General features: G+C 37.7%; 1 protein-coding gene across 1 annotated transcript in view; it reads right to left on the bottom strand.

Annotated features, from left to right (window-relative positions):
* Positions 1–25,543, bottom strand: part of sema5a (sema domain, seven thrombospondin repeats (type 1 and type 1-like), transmembrane domain (TM) and short cytoplasmic domain, (semaphorin) 5A) — a 144,131-nt gene that overhangs the window by 67,669 nt on the left and 50,919 nt on the right. The window contains exons 5-7 of the mRNA XM_081352044.1: positions 8,800–8,862; positions 3,691–3,789; positions 711–924 (exon numbers count right to left, since the gene is read on the bottom strand). Of these exons, the coding sequence (XP_081208170.1) occupies positions 711–924; positions 3,691–3,789; positions 8,800–8,862 (376 nt within the window). The remainder of the gene's footprint in view (positions 1–710; positions 925–3,690; positions 3,790–8,799; positions 8,863–25,543) is intronic.

The following is a 25,543-nucleotide window of genomic DNA, read 5'->3' as shown; positions in this document are numbered from 1 at the left end:
AAACATTCAAATTGAATTAACTTTTGTGTAGTGTTCATGGGATTTGAGGATGAGGGCATGTTGCACAACTCATTCCTGACGGCATAAGCCTAATTTGTCTAGCTAAAATGACTGATGAAGTTATTTAAAGAACTGAATTACTGTCGAGCTTGATTTGAAACACACTATTTGAAGTCAACAACAACATTTTGAAAGTTCATAAGTATATTTATTTTCCTTTCATAACTATGCACAATTATTTATTAAGTTACATCTTATTTTTTGCGTCTATATATTGTTCTTACAGATTTCTGTAAATTATAACACGGCACAGGAAAATGAAAGAACCAGGGTTCTTTAAAAAAAGATGTGGTACTTATAGCAACAGCTCACTCCAAATTAATAATAATAAAAAAAAACTTGTCATCATTTACTCCCCCTATATCATTACATCTTTTTTCCATATGAAAGTGTAATTCTACCTAAATCTCCATTTGTGTTACAGTAAGAAAGCCGTACAGGTTTGAAACTACATGAGGGTGAGTAAATGATGACAGAACTTTCATTTTTAGGTGAACTATCCCTTTAGAGAAGCAAATTTTCATGAAATGCCATTTTCCCAAAACCTTTAACCACAAGTAGTCACTTGATTGCTATTGTTTTTTTCTTGTAATATCAATTACAATTTCATAATTCAATGAAACATTTTTCATCCAATAGCTCAGGCCTACCATTGAGCCATTTAGAGTTGTACTGAGCAGTACGCAGAGGAGGGAGTCCACCCAGGCTGCGGTAAATTGCCGGGTCTCTGCCAGAAAAGTCCATAGCAGTGGCGGCATAGAGCTCCCCGCTGGAAGTGATGAGGGCGGTGGAATTATGCAGAGGATTATAGGGGCACCGTGCCATTCCACTGATTTGGTCATGAACCTCGGTCAGGTTTGTCAGCTGTGCAGAGAAACAAAGAGATTGAATTCAGAAAGACTGCAATTCTTATACCTGAAATGCTAGTAAATATAGAGTAAAAATCTAGCCAGACCTATAATTCTTTTGCCCACAGTATTAGTTTGTTTGAGCAGAGAAAATATGTCCAAACGTTTCTATGGCGAAAATCTCGAAGATGTTCTAATTTTGTATATGCAAGGAGCTGATGTGGCAGTGAAAATGATTTCACCGTTCGAATCATCTATTACTGTGGAAACGCTCGGCCTACTTCCAGACGTGTCATGTGCTGTTTTGTGAGACGGCAATAATGTTTATCTCATTACTTGGTTGTCATGCCTAGTGGCTACTGCAATGGCTAAATGCTAATCGTTCGCAACACACCCGTTCTGTCCTTATGTGCAGTACGGCAAAGTCTTGATTCTTGCTTAGCGTGACATTTAGCCAGCAAAGGGAAGCTACCATGACAGGGAGGTAATTTCCATTTGTATACAATAAGCACAAGGGATATGCCACCACAGGAAGTGGGTTTGACTTTTCGTGCTGGTCCATGTTTTTTTAAACCGATTTCTGTTTTCCTTCATGCAGGCTAACGGAGACACCGAGAAAGTCACTCCACCTAAACCACTAGAGAAGCCATTAGCGAAACACATCGGTTTAAAGCGGTGTTTTCAACTGGACTCAACCTCAAAGAAGGCTTTAAAACGGTTTTCAAAAAGCCAAAACAACTACAAAACAAGACCTTTTTTATTTTAATTCATTGTTTTTTGTCTTCCTATAGCTCAAACTGTAGAGCATGGTGCTAGCAACACCAAGGTCATGGGTTCAATTCCCAGGTAAAGCAAGAACTGATAAAATGTGTACCTGGAATGGAAAGTAGCTTTGGATAAAAGTGTCTGCAAAATGCTTAAATGTAAAGGTAAATGTCTTTGAAAAACCAGGATTGCCGCTTCTTGGAAAACCTGGATATATACGAGGAAGCCTCATTTTAATACTGTAATTTCTCAAAATTTTAAAAAGTCATGGGCACTTTTTATAATGAATATACATTTTTTGCAGTTCTAAAAAATCCAGTAAATCATGTTAGACTGGAAAAATCATAGGGCCTTGGAATAGCGTTGTGGACAATGGGGGGCCTTGAAGTCAAAAGCACTGATTTAAAGGACTGCTTCTGTTTTTCACAAGGGAAAGAATTTGAGCAGTCAGTTTGGTTACTTTGAAAGCAGGCAAATGCTGTTCATCAAAAACATTTTTTTAAATGTGTACAGTAATGCCATTAAAACCATTTAGCATCAAAAACACATTTGAAAAATCCAATTAAAGCTTCTGTTATAATGACGCTCCTACCTTACATGCATCTGGAATCTGTTACCAGAAAAATGACAAGTGAATGGTTTTGGGATTGAGCAATGCATCTAAAGCTGCAGTGAATTTATCTATGCAGCCCGAAATGTCATGTCTTCAGTGACTTGCTTATTTTTGTAGCAGGAAATCTGACATACTGCATTGTGCTTGGTCTGTCCCGAAGGCGGATTAGATCCTGTGTGGCCTCTCTTGAATGCTTTTATCTTACATGCAGCTGACGGCCGCAACACTTGCCCTGTGTAATCAATGTAAAGAGGGATTATCCTTGATGTTGGCTCGAAGAAAACCTCCGCGAATGGCTGGAAGTGTCTCGGCTTCCTTCAGGACCCCCGAGCCCATTTAGCTGGCAATAAAGTCAGGCAAATTTGCATGTTTGGCAAGGCGAGGCAGTCTTTTTGAAGCGCCGGTGCCAGGGAGATACTTCTGCCCGAGCCAATGCCTGAACGGATGTGCCTTTTCTTGGGTGCGAAGAAAGATGAAAGGCGTTTATTGATGGAACACCTTCTGACAAATGACATTCGGAAGCCTTCGTAGATATGGACACGCTACCCATAATGCACATTAATGGAGAGGGTTGAAAGACTCCTCTTCAGGACACCGGCAGCTGTGTTTTGAGCTATACACCGTCTCGATAGCCGCTTGTTTAAAGATGCAGCTTCACTGGCGGCGTTACAAGGACACGATGGAGACTTTTCACCCGTGCCTTCCTGGCTGCGCTAAGTCCTTTCCTGCTGGCACGAGGTACTCATGGTGGTAAATCCCTGGGTGATTTAGCTTTGAGTCAATAATTCCCGCCATCCTTCAAAGGCCATCGTACGCGAATCGACTGTCATCATCATTATCAGGTTTGAGGAAAGGATAGACAAACAATCCAGTCATTCAAATTCAGGGGTTCGAGCACAAGAGACTTACATGCATGAATGAAAACTAGGAGATGTGAGGAGGAATAATGGGGGATGTCAGTAAATGTGCTTGGCGGAGATGCTTATCTTTCAATCAGCTGCATTGAGTGGCACTTATAGCAACTATTCTGCAACCCATGCGTTGGAATTTTTTTTATCAAAGATAAAGTGCAAATGCTTGGACGATACCTGCATAACAAGTGTGAACTTTCCACAAAGGACACAGGACTTAGAGATGCTACAAGTTCCCACCTTATCAGAAAAACAGGGCTTATTTGTTGTTTGTGTCAAGATCTCAAGAAAGCTTCTATTGAGATGAAGCATGAAGAAAACTCTGAAATAAACCACAGGCTTTGGTTGAAATACCACATGCTATGCTACACTGCCCACGCGGTGATGAAAATGTCAAAAGAGGTCAATGGGGGAGAGAAAGCTGGGACACAGTATGTGTAATAGGTCAGGAAGCCTCTGCATTATTTTGAATGCATTGTTGCATTTACATTACCGTGCGATTGGTGCAAATGGGAGTGAACGCATTTGTTCCGCATGTAAACAGCCTGTCACCGTTGACGAGTAGAACACGGATGTAATTCTGGCACTCCTCCTGTGAAAGGACATAAGGGAAGATATGTTTAGGCGTTTTAGTGTCTCATCTAATTAACACCGCAAATACAAGAATTAGCAAAAAAAAGAAATAAATAAATACAAATTTACACCAAGTCAACTCATCATAACACACTACAAATAGAAATCCCACCTTTCTTTTAAAAGAGCTAATCAGCTTTTTGACAGAGTTTGTTTATTCTAAAGCTTTTTGGATCAGTCTGAAAAATACAGTTTTTAAGCATTAATTAATTGTTAACTGAGTTGTTTCAAAATGACCTTGATGACTATTAGCATCACAAATGCAAAATTTTGCCCCAAAAATATTTATATTCATTTAATATAATATTTATATTATATTTATATTTATATGAGTGAAATCATTGAATGAAGCAAAAAATATGAGACCATTATTCTGCATTATTTCAAAATGTAATCTTGACAAATATTTTGAATATTTCTGTCTTACTCCACTGTAGTAAGTAGAGGCTACACTACCATTGTTTAATATTATAGCCATTTAAAATATGTGTTTCTATTTTAATAAATGTAAAAAATTATTTATTCCTGTGACAGCAAAGGTGAATTTTAAGCATCATTACTCCAGTCTTCAGTGTCACATGACCCTTCAGAAATCATTCTAATATGCTGATTTGCTGCTCAAGAAACATTTCTTATTATCAATGTTGAAAAAAACAAAAGGAAACGCCGCACACTATCAATACTTGCAAAAAGTATCAAAAAATATTTATTAGCGATGTTTCGGTCTCATGACCTTCAACAGTTGCTTAATATTTCTATGGAAACTGTGATAACATTTTTCCAGGATTCTTTAATGAATCGAAAGTTCAAAGAAACAGAATTTATTTCAAATATAAATCATTGTCACCAATATAAATATCTTTACTTGTACTTTTGACCAATTTATTGCATACTTGCTGAATAAAAGTATCAATTAGCTAGTGTTTATTTACGCCGTGTATATCAGCTACGTCAAAAATAGCTGCCTGCGTTGTTTCCAAGATGGCCGCTGAGTGAACTGCCTTCCTTAAAGTCCCCCTGTGGTGAAAATCAAGCTTTTAATGTTGTTAATATGTCTATGTGGTGTTTTTCAAACAATCTACAAATTCATCAGTCAACACCATTGCTGAGTATTTTCTCCTTAAAACGGCAATGAACTAAAGACAGTCTCAAAAACACGGTTTGAAATCGCTGGTGTTTCTGACGTCACAAACCACCTTGTAAGTTGTAACCAATCACGTCGTCAACGAGTGGATCTGAGCTAGTGTGAGTGAGTAGAGGCAGGGCTAATTTGCATATCAGTAGAACCACATATACTAAATGAGGCAAGGGTGTAGTTACATTCAAGCTATTTTAAGGCATGAATAATTTTTTTCAAGTTTAAATATGTAATTTTGGTGATCAAAGATGAGTTTTAAGGGACACATGTATTGACTACAGGGGGACTTTAAAGGGCAAACTTCCAGAAATGCGAAGCCCATACAGTACAGAAGCTATGTTACATTTGTATTATATATTTTTTCATATTAGACCAGCTGCAGGGCTTCTTGAACTATACTGCTTCAGTTCAGTGTGCTTTTACAAGGCTTTTTGAGCTAGTAAATCACATTTGTCTCAAGTACTTGAAACCCTGTCACCCCGTCTCTCTCTCTCTCTCTCTCTGTTGATTTAAAGGTGTTCCAAGGCAGTGCTTGAGGGGGTCAACTTTATTTCCTCATCAGAATTGCTGTTAACTCGTGAAACCGTTCATTTCCCTGCACTAAGCGGAGTCTTGAAAAGAAAAGGATGATTTACATTTGCTAATGCAATTTGGCTGGGGGCAGTGCTTTGCTGTATGTGTAAATAAACTGAGATTAAATATGCCTAGCACATCACAATGTGACATGTTTATGAAAACCCCTGACAGATGGCTTCACTCCACAGCGTAATATAGTGGCTGTTGTTTGCATTATAAACAAAATGAAGTCGACAGAACAGCATTCACTCCATCAAACACTTTCCTTGGTTCTTGAAGCAACAGACTCAAAGAAACCAGATGCAGTGGTTGAAAAAGACAATTTCACATAGAATTCAATTAAAATTCAATTTTTGTTGAAAAAAACAAAACAAAAAAGTTTCATATTGTTTTGTGATGTGTAAAATAATCAAAAAGTGATGTAGTCTTAAAAGGAGTAGAAAACTCACCCTCACATTATTCCAAAAGTCAGATGACTTTCTTAAAAATGGTCAATAAAAATCACATGCTACAATTCAAATTTTCTGTCCATACATAGTTTTGTGAAATCCCGAGAGAAGTTAAAAAAAAAAAAAAAAGATTTAGAACTTTTGAACGACTCAGTTGATTCAGTTCACAGAACTGGTCTGAATGATACAGGGTTATCAAGTTCAACGATCTGGTCATAATGGTTAACAGCTCACTGGAGGGGAAGATTTGTGATTTTTGGTCTGTTCGGCACACAAAGCTATCATATGATAAAATCATCTGGAGTACAGCACTTTTACGGTGCTTTTGTGTACTTTTTAAAGCTTGAAAGTCTTCCATGTAACTGCATGGAAAAGAGCAACCAGCACATTGTTCAAAATGCCACCTTTTGTGTCCCACAGAAGAAAGAAAGCCATACAAGTCTGGAATGACTTTTTTGGAAACAAATGTAATTTTTTTGGGGGATGAACTACTACTTTAAAGATATTTTGAGCTACCACATGTGCAGATAATACGGAAAGGCTTCACAATTGCAAGCAAGTTACAAAAGCCACCTCCTGGAATTCTGAATTACAATCTAATGTTGGTCAGAGTAATCCATCTTATTATGGGCCTCAGCACACTTTTTACGAGCGAATTAAAAAAACACTGGTGGGGCCGTTTGCACAGGCTGAAACCGCACAGGGCTACTAGAAATACACCTTGGGGTTCAGCCCAGACTGGAAGGATGGTCTGCAACACAGTCCCTATACAGCTCCCATATGACTTAGAATGGCTTAACTCAGTGTAGCATACTATAAAGCAAAGGGGGACCCAACGTCTCATGTTTGACAGAGCTGGAGAAAGTGAAATATTAAGGAGATTTAAGAAACATTTTGTAGCACAAATCTGATCTGATTCAGTCAGTCTTCAAAACACAAGGGAGTCAGTGTTGTATAGTGCCATGGAAATGACTCAATAGCAAAGCGGAAGAGACATGGGAATGCCTGAGCAAGAGTAGTGTCATAAATAATGGGTTTGCTATTTTAGGAGGGCGATTACTTTCTTAAGTACAGTTAACATTTAAAACAACCTTCATTCTGGCTGAGAATTACATTGGGGCTTGGAGGTTTGAATTCACTTCCAGCTCCCTACAAAGGAAGTCAAAACAAAAGGTCTGAAATATATTACATGTTTCAGCAACCACAAAGGTCAGATTACTAGTTAGTTAGCTCATATTTCCATGAAATGGACACAGAAATCTCATTGCCTGAGGAGGTTACTATAGCAACAGGATGCTGCTTGAGAGGTTTCTGTAAGGATCAGTATTGGACTATATATCAACAAAACATAAACAGGTTATATATTTTAAGGGTTGTCTTTCCTTTTTCTTATTATGGTTATTTTAATTTCTTTGAATTACAAATTATTTTAATTCTACTTCCTTAAATTCAAATTTCAATTATACACTATTGTTTTTTATTTTATGTTTATTTTATGTCAAAGTCTCTTATTCTCACCAAGGCTGCATTTATTTGATTAAAATACAGTAAAAACATTAATATTATTATCAATTTAACAGTTGTGCCACTTAATATTTGATTAAAGGACAAGTTCGGTATTTTACACTTGAAGCCCTGTTTACAGATCGTTTCTGATGAAATAGAACGGTTAAGATAAAATTTTGGACAAATGCTGCTGTCCCGAGAATTTTAGGTTTCTTTCGCTTTCCCCAAAACCTCTAGAATGGGTGTATAGGTGCACTGGAACACTCCTTCCTAAAACACATTAAACTTTCGTTTACAAAGACGTGAAACTCACCGAGTGGTCAGGGGTGTTCACTGATATGTTCACACAAAAATCGCTGCAAAAGATGCTTTCCAACAGGTTTTATCATAGTTTTTGTCCAACTCCATTGACTTGCATTGGATGTGCTGTGAGGTACGGTATTATAATACCGTACCTCACAGCACAGTATACTACGCCGCCGGAAACTGAAATGGGGTTCAGGGGTTGTTTTCTTCTTCTTCTTCGTGTTTTTTTTTTTTTTTTTTTTTTCTCTCGGCGGATCACAAACAATGAAATGCCAGTGGTTTGCTTGCAAAGGTGCATTATCGCCACCAACTGGGCTGGAGTGTCTATTATTCAAGCTCTACACGGAAGAATCTACGGGTGTGAGACGTTTGGAAAAATAGCTCCACAGTTTTACAGCGAATGGTAAAACACCTGTTGGAAAGCATATTTTGCAGCGATTTTTGTGTGAGCATATCAGTGGACACCCCTGACCACTCGGTGAGTTTCACGTCTTTGTAAACGAAAGTTTAATGTGTTTTAGGAAGGAGTGTTCGAGTGCACCTATACACCCAGTCTACTGGTGGGGGGGAAAGCGAAAGAAACCTAAAATTCTCGGGACAGCAGCATTTGTCCAAAATTTTATCTTAACCGTTCTATTTCATCAGAAACGATCTGTAAACAGGGCTTTAAGTGTAAAATACCGAACTTGTCCTTTAATAGAACGTTTAAAAGAACAGCATTTATCTAAAACAGAAATCATTTATAACATCATAAATATGTTTAATGATTCATTTAATGCATCTTTGCTGTATAAAAGTATTATTTTCTTTAAAAACAAATTCAAAATTTTAAATGGTAGTGTAGTTCCTGTTTGCTACAAATTTAAACTCAATTTCATTTGCATATTTTGCTTCCAAAATTACCTCAAAAAATGGATCCCCCTAAAAATTCCTTTCATAATTCACACATTCAACCAAAATGTGAAATATTTGGGGAGTTTACACAGATACTAACCTCTGATTTGCCCCGACTGAAACAGGCTCCTTTGGTAAACTCATCGCAATGCCATTCTGCCTCCTGTAAGCAGACACACACGAAGAAGAACATTAGAGAAATTATATTTTTTCCTGTAAACATTGGGAAATGGTGTGTGTTCATCATTAATAAAAGACAAAACAGATCTGCTACATCAGACTATTGAATTATGCTTAAAATGATCCTTGAATTTACTGAGCTCTGGAATATAGTGTAAAAGAAACTCTTTTTTTAAATCGAATCTCTGTGTTTAGCTAGGTATTATCGATTGTCACAGGGAGGATAAATGAACTTGGCTATAGAAAGCAGGCAGATCTTGGATGATAATCACTTGTATTCAGCTCCCTGGCATTCTGGGAAAACAACAGGCTTTTCAGAGGAAGCGTGTGTGCCGTCCTTCACTGAGAGATGAGGGTCCCGGAGACAATGACAGCGTCCGCAGACTATGGCTGCATTCACATTTCACCGCTGGCACTGAACTGCTGGATAATGCCAAGCTTGGTGTCTGAAACTGCCTCCAAATGGATTTTAATATCAAATGAGCTCCTCGCATATATTGACCATGAGATCTCTGGCTCGGAACCAGACGTGTGAGACTTTAAGCTTGCCAAGTGAAAGCAGGCTGCTAACGATCAAAAAACAATTAAGGAATCCCTTACAGAGGCGCAGCAACCATTTTTATGCTTTTCAGAACTGAAAAATTAATAAGAAATTATCATTCCCCAAGGTGGCACGACTTCGGCTAGACAGTAACCTCATTTTGAAGTGATCTAGAGCAAAGCAGAAACCCTGTGGCTGCTGGCTGAGATGTTACACTGTCTGGAGAGCCTTCGATCATGGCTTTATGTGAAGGGATTGGTATGTCACACTGGCCCGAGGCTGAACAGGACATAGTGCACTCAATCCCTTTGGAAACAGCAGGGCTCAACCCTAAGGATTATTTCTACTGGCCCAGTCGGGCCAAAATTTGACTTGCCCTGCATGCCAAAATGTTCACTGGCCCTGTCAACCAACCAATCAACCAAACAACAAACAAACAAATAAATAAATAAATCAGTTATTGCTTTCGCTGTTTTTGACATTATTAATGACATGCTTTTTATGACACCAACATTTTAGATACATGTGAAAATTCACAATTCTTAAATTCCAATGTCGATAGCTACCATAGCAAAAACTACTATCCTAACCAAGGGCGCCGTAAAGGGGTGGAAGGTTAGGACGATTCTAAGGGCCCAGGCTGATTTAGGGCCCAGAAGAGCAGACCCTCTTTTTGTTTTCTTATTTCTTTTCTCTTTTTTTATACATTAAATGTGCTAGGGCCCTTCATGTACTAAATGTGTATTTTGTCCGTTTTGACCATAGATTTAATATTTAAAAAACAAATAATGTATTTACTGTTTCAGTCACACCCCTCCCCCTTACAATGGTTCATTCCACCTGCGCTCTCCGAGCTACGATCGCTAGTGTAACGTCTCTTGGACTCTTGCTTATTGCACTTGCTATGATGCAGCGCAGACAGTGACTCACGCAGGCATGTCACATCAAAAGTTAGGGCATCAAAAAAGGAAAGGAAAGAGAAGACAGAGAACGCCGAAGTCGACAGTATGTCACACAGTTTTTCAAAAAGAAAGGTAGCTTGCCCTATTCCTGTATTCCAAAACTTTCAGAGTTACTTATTTTTGTTGCTACATGACCGGCTTTTATCTAGCTAGCTTAATAAAATAATTACTGAATTATGATTTACATCCAACAATAATAACATCTCTGGGTTATGACTCTCTACACCATAGACTGTAAAAAATAGCTCTACACAGATTCAGCGGCTGCTGCACACCCACGTCCTTCTCCCCCCGTGCGAAATTCGCGTACGATATTTTAGCACGTTAAAAAATAAATACAACCTTACGTTATGTCAATCACACTTGCGCACTGCCTCCGAAACTTTCGTCCGTCAAAAAAAAAAAAAAAAAAAAAAAAAAAAAATCGGATCGGGTTCGATTTTCTGCGTTTTTCGCATCCGTAACAAGGGTTTGAATGGTGTTTTGACAGTTTAGAGCCACAGAATGACGGATACGAAAACGCATGCGAAAATTTCGGATTCAGTGTGCAAGGACCTTCAGCCGAACAAGGTGAGCCTGAGCGCGAAACTTCACGAAGATTGAAGCCTCTCAACACGTCTTATCTACTGTGTTCGCCACATGATGATAACTTTTTCAAAACAAAAAGTAATCTATACGCTTCAAAAATCACAAAATCAGTTTGCCGTGTGTGTCGTGTGCTCTGTGAAGTGACAGTGCTGCTGCTACGATCGATTATGTCAAACTTGACGTTCTTAATAAAATGCCCCAGAAAAAAATAATATAAAAAACTGAATAAAACATGTGTCTGTAGTAACCATTGGCTATAAGGAGTTTGCAAAATAGATATTTTAATATTTTATATTATGAAAACTAAATAGGCCAACAGAAATAATATGGTTATTACGTGTGTTTGACTTATACAAATATGATTTTTTTTTCTTGTTTTTGTAGGCTTTGTACTCATCTTTAGACATTTATCTACGCAATGTGCTAAGTATCTTTTTTAAAAAGTATACAGGGCATGTTTATTGGGTTAAATTTTATCTGTAAAAAATGTAGGGGGCCCAGAAATTTTGGTTTCCATAGGGCCCAGAATTTCTGGCGGCACCCCTGATCCTAACTAATATAAAGTTCAAACATTAACATTACAAATGAAATAAACAATGTTTAAGGGCTATTTTTCAGCTATTTCTAACCAAAGTATTCAGGAACTGAAACTAAATAATCAAATTTAAAATAACACTGCAAATTCTTCACTCTGTAAATTAAAGAGATAAATTCTTGTTAAAGCTACAAAAGTTATTCAGTGAAGAGCTGTGAGTGACTTTCTCTTTGTTTTCTGTTGTTTGATTAACATTAATGACACAGACAGTTGCAGGTATATAAGGCTGCTGTCACTTTAAGACCGAATACATGAATTGAATATAATGATACTGTCATATACTGCTCCGAAACACATGGGTTGAGGATCCAAATGCAGTATTCAATAAAAGGGTAATCCACAATCGTAATCCAAAAAACAGGAAAAGGTCAAAACACAGGAAAACAGTCCAAACAATAACAGAGTCCAGGGCAGAGGCAAATAAGAGAAGTCCAAGGGAACAGGCAGAGAATCAAAAACCAAGACACAGGAAACTAGAAGAATGCTCAGAAATGCAGTACAGACGCTTACAAGACTTAGCAATGAATGACTGAATTGACCAGGCTTATATAGGGTGAGCTAATGAGACACAGCTGACGGCAATCAGGGATGATGAGTCTGGGCAGTGAGTTCTGGGAAATGTATGAATGGCAATGAACAAGAGAGAAGTGTCCTATAGTGGACAACCACGGCACTCCAGCTGGTGATTGTGACAGATATGCATTTTTCTCAAAATTTTACGTCCACTTAAGACATGACCAACTGTGTGTCAGGTTCAAAAGACAGGTATTTTGACATCATTTTTTGATAATTGTTGTACTTTTGGGGGATCGGGGATCGGGGAACTGATTGATCATGGGCCTCATTGCTCTGAGCTTTACCTCATTTTTTCAGTGAAATAATTTGTGGATAATTTTGCAGTAATCAACAACATGGAAAAATAATTGCACTGTCTATCACGCTATTAATGTGCCTTAATGTTTAACCATGAAGTTTGTTTTGAAATGCTTTTATTTGGAACAAAATCACACTTGTGGTGTTCCCATTCAAAAATGACTGGCCTACAAAAAAAAAAAACAGCATATAAATCTCTCGATATGCTATATTATCACCAATATTGGATTCACTCTTTTTGTCAGAGGCCTTTATCTTTGCAAGCAAGCAGTACATATGTGAACATGCTCCTGAACGCTAAACATTTCTCTTATTTTCGTACTCCCCCATTAATTTTCAATGGATGGTCATTTTTGACAAATATAAGCTCAGGTCAATGAGACATACAATCAGTCAGTTTCAAAAATAAATACAAAACCTGTCCTAATTAAAAGAAAACAAGTTGACAAAAAGATTGAATCCAATATTTGGTGATAATATAGCATAACAAGAGATTTCTAAGCTATTTTCTTGTAGGCCAGTCATTTTTGACCAGGAACACCAAAGGTTTTACAGGGTTTTTAATACAGCGGTGAAAAAAATCCAGCTTTTCATTCCCTCTGGCCAATGAGGAATCTTACGAATGACACTTAGGAAAAGGCAGGGTGTGAATGTGCAAATGCAGGACTGAAAATCTGTTGTCTCGCTCAGTCATGCTGCTGAATGAGTTTCCCTGTGGGCCCCATTCATGCCAAGTCTCCACCGCAAAGCAGAGAAAAAGGCTGAGGGGACGGGGACACGGGGAAGCTCCTTCACATTCAGGGTGACATGAAAGATGATTTAATGTGTCAAAATAACCATTAGCAACTGATATAGCACTTTCTGCCTGACATAACAGCAGCAGAATGATAGGAAGAAGCAGAAAAAACGCTGCCATTTGCTGAGGAAAGAATACTATAGCCTTTCATGCTTCAAAATGTATTGTCATATGCCATAATTATAGCTAGGGAGTGGCACTGAGGCAGAGCACTACTTTTTTTTTTTTTTTTTTTTAAGAAATGTGCATTTCATGAACTTTTGTAAGCTTTAGTCACAGAAGGAACAGGAACAGACTTCATTCTTATATCCCAGGCTAGAAACCAGCTATTTTGAGGAAAGTCACTCATACAAACAAACTGCACATCAGCAGAATGTTTCAGAGTGCGAGGACAGCATTAAGATGTCTTAAAGCAGTTTTTTCTGTGTGCCAGCACAAATTGCTAAGAGGTAGTAGTCGCCCACTCGAGGTGTTGCGTTTAGCTCAGCAAAAATGGTATAACACGTGAATTAAATGTAATTACTAAACCATTAACTTGACAAATTAGGTTAAATTACGCTTTGGAAAATTGCATTATGAATTTCCAGGATAGTCTGAAAAATGTCATTCGTTAGTTAGCATCATTCATCAGTAGAGCTATTTAATGATGTAATAATGCTGAACGTAACCATTAACCAACATGAACTTGGCCATTAACAATTTTTTTTACACAATAAATTTTTTAAGGAAAAAGTGGTTTGGAGAATGGATGGATGGATTTTTCAAAGGTGAATAATGGGGAAGAGGCAGATAGACACCAACACAGCATAAATTTTTATTTTATTTTTTCAGTAAAATATGCTCCAGTTTAACTGATTATTTTTGTGTCTTTTAAAATTTGTCTTGTCAACAATCTATCACATCTATCTAAATTAACGCATTTTTGTCAGTATTTTGACAATCATTTGTGATATCTTTTGAAATTAATAATAATAAATTAATAATAAGCAACATCACAAAAGCAAGACTGTTTTTCTTAATTAAATTTAAGCATGACTGTGACTAGGCGACTGCACTCTTAAAAAATGTCAGTGGGGCGGTCCCCTTTCAAAAAGTACTAATATGTACCATTTAGGTATACTAATCTGTACACTAACCTTTAATTAGCTACTAATATTCACCTTTAAGGTGCTAATTTGCACCCTTTGGGGATAAATTTTGAAAGGATACTGCCCCAGTGACAGCCTATACCTATTTTTTTCTGAGATTGTGTGATGAGGCCGCACAATCGACTGTGATTGCTTTATTATAACAATTCAATAAATAAGTAACTTACATTTTAGACACAATATTGTCAGTGACATTGTTTTGCCCTGCTACCTAAAATAGTTCCATAAAAAGCCACCGTCTCTCAGAACAACACACTGTGTTTACTTCCTGAATGATTCAGTGTTGTTGAACGAATCAACTGACTGACTGATTCAGTGATTCAGGCTATAAATGATAGATGACTTCTCTCATACTCATGATACTTTAATAATAATCAAAAGAGAGAAACGGTAGGAGCAGTTCTGTAATATTAGGTTGAAATGTTTGTTAGGGATCTCAGATGTTCCATGAGTCTGAATTATTTGGTCATTTTTTTTAGCAACAATTAACAAATTATCTATCTATCTATCTATCTATCTATCTATCTATCTATCTATCTATCTATCTATCTATCTATCTATCTATCTATCTATCTATCTATCTATCTATCTATCTATCTATCTATCTATCTATCTATCTATCTATCTATCTATCTATCTATCTATCTATCTATCTATCTATCTATATATATATATATATATCTATCTATCTATCAAATTGATATACAAAGAAGGTGCACTTATGAATGGGAGAAAGTAAATAAAAGAGCCAATCACCAATTGGTAAAATCATTGTGTCACTGTAGCTGCCTTTAAAAGCTCAGTTTGCTGTAGAAACAATCTGTTTCTGTTTCTTTAGTTAAATTGACCAAAGTGCTTTACAAAGTAGACACAAAAGATAATACATCAACATAGTAATAATCAAATTTAAAGCAAATATACAATCATAAGACCATTTTTAAAATGCCAAAGAGAGTAGGTACGTTTTTAACTTTGCAAATGCACGATCACCCTTGTGTTTTGATGGATAGGAGTGCAAGATCACTGGATCTAAGTGATCTGGAGGGAATGACTTACGAGGAGGTCTGCAAGATAAGGTCTCCAAGCAAGGTTATTGATGGACTTAAATACCAAGACCAGAATTTTGAAATAGATACGGTATCTTACAGGCAGCCATTTCAACGAGGCAAGAATGGGAGTATTATGTTCATAATTTTATGTGCGGGTCAAGAGTCCAGCGGCAGCATTCTGGACTAGTTTCAGCCGAGCTAGAATTGACTTATTAATACCCTGGTAGAGTGAGTTGCAGCAGTCTAAACGGGAAGATATAAAGCCATGAATTGTTTATTGCATAAACAATCAGTTTTCTGAGATGGGCGCTTATGACTGCACATGCGCATTGACTGGTCCAGCCCAAAAAAAGCATTTTTTTTGTCATGATTTGAGCATTTAGAAGCAAAATTTATGAGACAGTTGTTGTCAGATCGCATAGGTGATTTTTAAATATGAAATTGAATTGTATGCGTATTGAACAGCTTTGGAGAATTTGAGGGTTCACCATTCAAAGAGATAGGAGCTGCACTTGCATGACTAAAAAAGCTGCCCAAGAGGAGTTTCAAAGATGGCCACAGAGTGAAATGACTTGCCTTAAAGGGACTTTGATAATATGACCTGCATATATCCTGTGGGTTTAAGGAAATGAAAAACATGGATTGGAGCTTGACCGGAGTTATTACAGAACGCTGTGAGCCGAAGGGAAATTGCTGTCACCCTGCTCCACTCACATATTCTGATCCATTTTGTGTCTTACTTGATTTTTTGGCTTCTTTTGGAATAATTTTCGTTGAAAGAGAAGAAATATTTGAACTAACTTTGAATTTAACTGGTATTTAGCACCACAACGAAGGGAACAAGTAAAAGAAGAAACATGGTATAGAACACAATGCTCTATAAATTCAGTTTTTGTTTTCAACAGTTTGTTTTCTTTAAAGAGGTTATACAGACGATTAAACAACATAACTGTCACCATGCAGCGGAACACAGACAACATCTGCAGTTATTTAAGCACTCTTTATTGTCTTTACAGTTTCACCGCTTCTGCTTGGTAGACTTGCACCATTGTTCCAGATGGTTGGGTGCAGACCCTATAACTGAGCGGTCATTGTCAGGAACAGGTGGGCCAAAGAGAGCCAGTCAGCACTGTGTGGGTTGAGTCGCCCACCACACGGCTCTCTCAGAGTTCTGCCTGGAATTTACATTGCCAAAACAAAACAAGGCATGCATAAATGATTGCAGGCATTTCTGTTGTGCATGCTTGTATTATCAGAGATGAAGAATGCAACCACAGGCACGCTTTGAGTATTCAACGAATTCTGCTCATTTCAACAATTGGTAAAGTGGCTCATGAGGCGAAAGTCAACAGATGCCAAAGTATTGCATCTTCCTCAATTGGATTAAGTGTGCATTTTCATAATTACAGTGAACTGAAGTGTGGAAATTTTAGGTGATCTCATCCTGCCCTGCAACTATGGCCTAAATGAGATTGAAATCTCCTCTATTACAGAAATTCTAGCCAAAAGTGATCTTTTACCAAAACCCAATACATCTCCACTCATTATATATGTAAATGGAAAATATCCCAGCAGCATTTACTGAAGTATGTTGCTAAGTAGCCATTATCAGACTGTAATTGGTATATAAGACCACAGTCCAAGCCTAGTCCCTTGTTAATCAAACATCTGATGGAGTTAGAGTACATAGAGCGCTGAAGGGGAGCTCATTGGTTCATTATTTCATGAATTGAAACGGCTGAGTAACTGGAAGCAATTGAAACAGCCGCCCTCAGAAATTAGCACAAGTGTTCTGTTGATCAGTGCATGTAATTGTTATAGTGACGGTGAGTAAGAGAGGTTAATGAAATACATGACTGACAATCTGTCTCTTTTAAATTGGTATTATATTGCTTATAAAAGGCAAGTTAATGATATAACGTGCCAAAGTCAATATCACAGCTAAATGCTGTTAACAACACTTTTCATGAACTCCTACTCTTTTGAAAACGTGAAATCAAGCGGATAATAATCTCTGATAAATCTAATTATGCAAAATTATGAGTCTACTCTCAAATGTGAAATCAGCTGTGCGCTTTTACTTACTAACAAATCACTTATGGGGCAACTTGTTTGAAACTTTGAAGCACTCAATAGTTTCAAAACTTTACATTTGAGGTATGAAAGTGTGCAATTTATGCAATTCACTTCACAAAAAATGTAATTTCTTCAAGTAATTTTAATCACAGACACTATTTTTTTACTCATAAAATGCTATTCTAAAAACCCACTGGAAATTTTCACAGGAATCCACGGCACCAAAAAAATAAAATCTCCTAATGAAATATATATAAAAAAAACCGGAATAAAAAACATCTGTTAAAAAAAAAAAAAAAAAAAAAATCCCTGCTTGATATTGTTTTTCAATGCTGTACAATTCAAGTACATTTGCATTGGAGATCACTTTATGAATAGTACCAATATGATAGTTTAATTTGTGTATATAAATCGGACTTAATCTAGGAATATTAACTTGCAACATCAGTTTGTGTTATTTAATATTCATGAATTCACCATTCCGGTGCCACTGAATAAAATATAAACAAGATAAAAATGAACAAAAGATCCAGAGTCACGGCTGAACAAAACCACGCAACCAGCTGACGTGATAAAATCATCGATCACGGTAATGGCTCTATTTCTGCTGAACCAAACTCACTGGTGCATGTGTGTAAGTACAGCGGAGAGTTGAATTGTGCTCGTGGGCATATCCCCTTGGAGCAAACTGCTAAACACCGGTTTAAATCACAATGATTACCATATTTGCTGCGGGATTGAATGTAAATGGCAGGTCCGGGTTGGTACGTTTCAAACGAGACAGCTGCCATGGGCTGAGGAGCTATACTGCTGCGTTAAATAGAGAGTAAGTGAACAGCACAGGGCTATGAGTGCATGTGTACTGAAGTGACACAGCAGGCTAGCTGTGGTGCAGAGGGCATGCAAGTCTAACCTGAGGCAATCGGTCAACAAGCCACTCAGATAAGAAGCCACCTCACAGCGTCTGTCCTCATTTCCTTTGAGCCTGCCAAAGGTAAACCAGACTATCCTGGGATGCGTTTCCCCTACAAAGATGTAACTTGCCGCATAACAACCATAATATGTTGTTTGAACCACGCTGATTCACCAACATAATGGGCCCTATTTAACGGTCTGAAACGCAAGTATCAAATGCGAAACGCAAGTAACTTTGTGGGCGGATCTCGGAATGGGAAATCTAAAATGGGTTGGTCTGAAGTAGCTTAATTATTCATAGGTGTGGTGTGGTTTGGGCGTAACGTGAAATAAACCAATCAGAACGACATCACACATTCAATTTAAGAGCAGGCGCGCTTGTTCCATGGCGGATTGCTATAACAATGGCCGATTTGCCAGGCGCACGCCAGGAGCGGTTCACAGCCGAGGAGACCGACGTTCTCGTCAGGACCGTAAAAGACAGAGAAGTGACATTGTATGGGGAGAGGAGAAATATAATAATATATATATATTATATAATATATATAATAATATAATAATTTTGGTAAATGTGTAAGCTAGATTTATGCCTATTTTTTCACATCTTCATGGACACAACAATGATTTCCCTCATGTGGAATATTTTTCCTTGTAATTATGTATGGTTTGCAAAAATGGCAACTGCTGCGACTGTGTGTAGATGAGAGAAAAGCAAAGTGTATGTGCGTTGTGCACACGCTACATTATGGCCAAGCATGCGCCCTTAAAATAGCATCTGGATGCGCCACTGAAAACGCGCCACTGACTTTACACTAGGTTTCTCCTGGTCAGTGGCGGAATTGTTTTCTGGAACTGCAAAATAGCACCAGGGAACGTTTGCGCTGGAACACGTCTTCTCTTTGCGCTGAACCACCCTCGGGAGCGCAAGTTCATTTCCTAATTTACGATGTGCATCTGTGGAGGGAAAAGTCCGCTGTGCGCGGGTGCAAAATAGGAATGATACATGCGTCGGTGTACAAAGTCAATTACGCTGGGTGCAAGATAGGGCCCAATGACTGTCATTAACAAAATCACACGTAGGCAGTGGATGTCACGTTGAGTCCAAAGATGATGAAGAAGATTAAAATTAAAGTGTCTTTATTAACACAAGGTAAACTCAGGTAATCCACAATGATGCGAGACAGCATGCAAGCACAAACACACAAACAGTACCGGAAGAAGAACCGAATGCAGGGAGGAACTTAAATACACAGAGAGAATGAACTGAATACAGACAGGTGAGGTTGTTAAATGAATGTCCATGACAACTGATTAGTGGCGAGAAACTAGTACAAATTAAACAGGTAACAGAAGAGAAACAACTAAGGGGCTATTCATTTACACAACAACAGCGTTTTGGGTGCCTGAAAATGCTAACTTTTGAAAACGGGTTTCAATGTGTCTCCATGTAAACAACAAAAACGTGAATCTCTGAAAACAATGACGTCATGCACATGCGTGTTACGCGTTGAATCTATAGTGTTTCATCGCCATCTAATGGCCTGACAGCAGAATACAGCGTTTTTAGTCTTTTTTGCGGATACGTGTGAATGAGGATAATTTTGACAGTGGTGTCGTCTCTACGCGGACAACTCAAAGGAAAAACTTCTCAGTTTTAAGCATATCATTGTAGTGTATATGTGGTGTAAAATTCTGCCATCATTTACGCCAATAATAGACTATTAACTAAAACCCTCCCTTTTTATTATACAAATGTGTCATTAAAAATGTCTACAAATTTATAAAACTTTTAAAAAACCATAAAGACACTGGTTAATGTGTTCAGAGATTATCGCCCCCTAGCAGAGAACCATTGAGATTTCAAAACTTTTAGAAACAGTTATGACATAACAAAGCCTACTGAAATTACGTGACTTTGCCAGTTTGATACGCGCTCCAGTAACTGGTCTGAAACAAATGAATTGCAAGGGGTTTGAAGCTTCATAAAGCCTGTTTCAAAAGCGATTATCACTAATATAATCTACTGAATGTTATCTTGCTTATTGTGCCCAAGAGCATGATCAATTCAACATTAACAAGAAATATGCTTCTAACCCCAGCTGGACAACAGTGGAACTATGGTTTCGGGAAATTCCAAATCGTTGAACTATGTTGGTAACGACAGAACATGCAACCTTAGCTGGCTAACAATGCTTTTGGGAAACATTCCCCTGAGCAGCTAGACCTCATCCAGTTCACTTAGAATAAAATACTTCAGTTATTTAATGACACAGTGTTAAACTTATCCATATGTATCAGTAATAAAGACGGCAATTTCTCTGTTGCATATTAACAACTGATTTCAATTTACTCTCGCAATTCGCCTGAATAAAGGCGTACTGGGGAAACAGACTCTGGTGTTCATTTGTCAAGCTTGAAATACAATGAAGTGACTACAATGCATTTATTCAGGAAATTAATCAGTGGCCCTAGGAGTGCTGCTACTGTACAATATGCAAAATGCTCAAGGGAGAGCCGATTTGACAGAGGAAAATCGGCTGAGCAAGGTGGACTCTGAGTAGACTGAGACCATAAGGAGTGAACAATAGATCTGCTCTTCTTCGAGCACCTCTGCCGTTTGACAAAAGAGAGAGCAGCTGTATTGTTCAGTCCATCTGGGTTTCAGAACCCTATTGACTCCATATAAGAATCTACATTTCCAAGAGCCCAGTGTTTATGTCTCCTTGCCGTTGGAGATCATTACAACTAATATAATGTTTTACATTAACACTGTTTCAGGGGTCAGTATTTCTATTAATACAAAAATAAATAAGCAATGTGCATTTAAGGAAATATTCTTTGAACATTTTCAGCTATAATACAAAGTGAGTGTCTCTCTAAGGCTGCTGATGTGTCTGGTATAGAACACCAAATAAGCAATACAATGCATATCTTTTGTAATTACTGTATACAATGCTATAGTAACTTTTTTAGTGAAAAAATAAAACAAGGGTAGCACTTTACTATGAGGTTTCATTTCTTAATATTAGTTAATGTATTAACTAACATGAACTAACCATAACCATTTTTTACAATATTTGTTAATTTTTTAACACTTTAGTTTACTTTAATTTTCAGAACTAGCTGCTTATTAGCATGCATTTTACTAGGATCTCAGCTGTTTTTAAATGTGTATTTATAAAGCACATATTAATGCCTTATTCTGCATGACCATATTCTGCATTCCTTAATCCTAATACATAAACTTAACAACTACCAGTTGTTTACCAGTCATTTTAAAGTTTATTGAGTTAAAAGTCATCGTTAGTAATTAGTTTATAGTGAGAATTGGACCCTAATCTAAAGTGTGACTGAATATATATATTCAGTCTTGTGGACAACAGCCTGACAGAACAAAAATGATACACAGAATGAGCATGTACCTTTGCATTGGCAGTTTCAACCACTCTTTATTTTACTATGCCTATCACTTTGGGACCTCATTCTTTTTTGTATTATGAAGATTTCTAATAAATTTAAACTCATCTGAGACATTCACTTCTCATTAAAGTATATCTGACCTCCCCCATCTTCCACAGAGGCCTTTTTCAAACTCTGATCTGCTTTTCATTATTGCAAGGGGACCTGCAGGAAACTGAAGTCATGGTAAATTATGATGCCAAACTTCATTTTGAATTGTTAGACGGTAAGCTTTATACCTAAAAAAACAGTTCAATCTACAGTCACCCATAGAACAGCTCCATCTGTTACCACTGCATAAAAACAGCACATGCACTGTGTATAATTTTAAGATATATTGGGATATAATGTATATGTGGCAAGCAGCGAGGGTATCGAGAGCAATGGGAAGGGAGCGAGGCCAGTGGGGCGAGTTTGAATGAGCGTCACCTATGCGTCACACCGGTCTCGAGTCCCATGGAAGAGCTCCGGAAGGATACACGGAGGAGTGACGACAGTGGAAGACGAGAGAGGACCAGGCCTTCATGTTTTGTTGTTTATGTTTATTATTACATTATTAAAGTGCCGTTCATTGTTTGCCGTTCCTGCCTCCTCCTTCCCTGAGCCTTTAAATTTGTTATAGTATAATATTATGTTTAGACAGACAGACAGACAGACAGACAGACAGACAGATAGATAGATAGATAGATAGATAGATAGATAGATAGATAGATAGATAGATAGATAGATAGATAGATAGATAGATAGATAGATAGATAGATACATAGATAGATACATAGATAGAAGTACTATGTATGATACATCAAATAATTTATCAGCAATTGAATTTTGAAGTCTTTGCATATGCAGGAGGGCCACAAATGACACCCATTTTGTACAATGGCCCATGAAATAAAATGTGCCCTGCCCATGTACATATAATGATTATATACTTTCACGATATACATCTACTACAGCGCTGCCCCATTTATCCGGCCATTAAAAGGCTTTTAATGCTTCACAGACCTGTGCTCTTAAACACTAGCAGAGGTGTTGCAGACACATGATGGGTCACTCAGCGGGTTTATTTTTCCTATTGCTGATGCATCATTGATACTGAAAGCTCTATTCTGTGAGATCAATGAAGGATAAAAGCAGTACTTTCTAGGTCATTTCCTTCTCAGGTCTCAGGACTTCGCACCATATTGCCGGCATCATTCATATTATCCCATCGCCTGTGATATCACCAGTTTTCCTTGAAAGTTGTTGCACAATATAAGGGGGAAATAAATATGACAGGTTCTAAATAAACCATATTCAACCAAAACCTCACAAAAGTCATGAATGCCTCACATAAAAGTCATGAATGCTTTAAAAACACAAACAACCTACAAGTACTTGCTTACCGCAATGGAATTGGGCTTTGGGTCAAGCTAAATTGGGAACCTCTCATCAAAACATCACATCAGAGCATTTCTCTTTTCAGAGAAACCTTCAGCAAAGTCAGCTGAAGCAGTGACAAAGGGCATTAAAAGACCAAAAAGAAAAAGTACACACAAGACTCCATGCTGTGAGGCAAGTGAAGGAATTCTATTAAGGAGAAAAGGATTGGCTGGAGAGGAATGGCAGGGCTCATCTTTGTGATGCTGGTTCCCTGTGAGCAGGTCAGAACAAAAGGCATCTCAGAAGTTGAGTCTGGTCTGTTTGCTCTTTTCCCCAGGAGGTTAGCCTTTTTGAGGAGCCCCCATGATGTTTAAGTTGTTAAACAGCCAGTGTTTGGCTATTTCGAAGGCCTCAAAAGAGTCCACTTCTTCACACTGGGAAAGGCTTCAAATAAATGTACAAATATGTCAATGTTTGAATGGTTATTTACAGGGTTATAAGATGTTCAATGCAATAGGAGAGAGAGTAACTTGCCTGTTGCTGCAGCTATCACAGGACAGCGGTTACTCTTGGGTAATTATGTTTGAAATTTTGGTAGGGGAATAAGTTCTAATTTGGGAGATATGCAGGACTTCTTTAAGGTCCAACTGGAGAGGCCAGTCTGAAGATGAGCAGCGTTTCCAAGTGATTCATTTTCATAATCATTTCTAAACATATTTGTAAGGTAAAAGTTTTTTTTTTAAAGAAATATCATGTTTTAATTCTTAAATGTCTTGTCATAAAAAGGTCTAACTTGTCTGCTTTTGTTCTCTGGGGTACGGGGATGCTAGAGTCTAATATATAAAATAGATTAAAATATTAGAATATTCTAACATTTCTTGTTCTGTTCTTCCCCTTATTTTGGTTGCACCACATGACTTTGATTTATTGGACAAATATATTATCATAAATAAATAAACATGATAATCTAACAAAACTGCTTCATTGCTTTTTTAAAGGCAAACTATGTAAGATTTTTGGATAAAAATATCCAAAAACCACTAGATCAGTGTAATATATTTTGTTGATTTGTGTTATCCCAAATGTTTCTAAGAATGTTTAAATCAAGCGTGCCGCACAAACCCTGAAAAGTGAAGCCAAACGTCTCGATCGCCCCCCGGTGACTGGTCCTAGTATAGGTCATAAGCCCCGCCTACCCGTGTTATTCAACGGGACGTGAGATCAACTAAACAATTAAATTACACTTCAAATATATTTTTTCCAAAGGTGGTTTCTTTCATTTGCTGTTGTTTTTATCACGCTGATGTAAGTTCAAGTGTCTGTTTCAAAAATAAGTTGTTTTTTAGTTAGTTACGTGATGCGGTGGTGTAACGTCATGATTGACAGCTGTGATTGACAGGTTCTCTGAGCGAAGTAGTCACTGAAGCACCAACGGACATTTTTTTCGGGATCTTCGGAGGACTGAGGAGATTGTGTTTACTTTATTTTAACGAGCCTCTTGTCGTACTGCAATCAATTTTTAAAAAAGTGTGCAGAAATGTACTCTCCCTGAGTGCATTCTGTGAGAGTGAGGGCGGAGCGTTGATTTCACGGCTTTACTTCCTGCTCACTACTGCGCAGGTCTGGTTCCGAGATCGCTACTGCGCAAACTCAAGTTCCAATATGTCAGCGCCATATCGGTACACTGGCGGCTTCAGTTCTCATCAATGGAAGAGAGCGAAGGGGCGTCGTCCATCTTTTTTTACAGTCTATGGTTTAAATCCAGAGAAATAAGCAGTTTTAAACAGGACACGGATCGTGTCCAAAAGTCGCCTATCAATTGACATCATACACACCCTCGATTTCCGGCTTTATTTTGTAGAAACCATGGAAACACCAAAGACGCTTAAATATATTATATGTTTTATTAGACAGGTGAGCAACTGTTTAGATACATTCATCAACAGAAAACTAATCATTGTTATACAGCTCAACTAGGGGTTAACGATATTGACAAAAAGTGATATTGCGATATCGATAATGAATATTGCGATATCGATATGAATTTCGATATTTTTAAACATATGTAAAACTACAAAAGTTAGGGGAAAACGCATCAAAATAGATTCATAACAAATAAAACACGTTTCCTTACAACATAGGGTTTATTGAGCGCATACGAGACGGATTTGAATCTGATCGCTGAAACCACTTCAGGAGGAGATCTGGGCCGCATTCCAGACGAAACTGGACGAAGTGTAAATGCATCTGGTTGTTGAAACCACATATGTAAAATGTACTCCTCCCAAAAACACAAAAAA

This window comes from Scardinius erythrophthalmus (genome assembly GCF_964197995.2).
Source record: "Scardinius erythrophthalmus genome assembly, chromosome: 22".
In the NCBI taxonomy this organism is placed as follows: Eukaryota; Metazoa; Chordata; class Actinopteri; order Cypriniformes; family Leuciscidae; genus Scardinius; species Scardinius erythrophthalmus.
The sequence above is the reverse complement of the archived record's forward strand: the minus strand, read 5'-3'. Positions and strand labels throughout refer to the sequence as shown.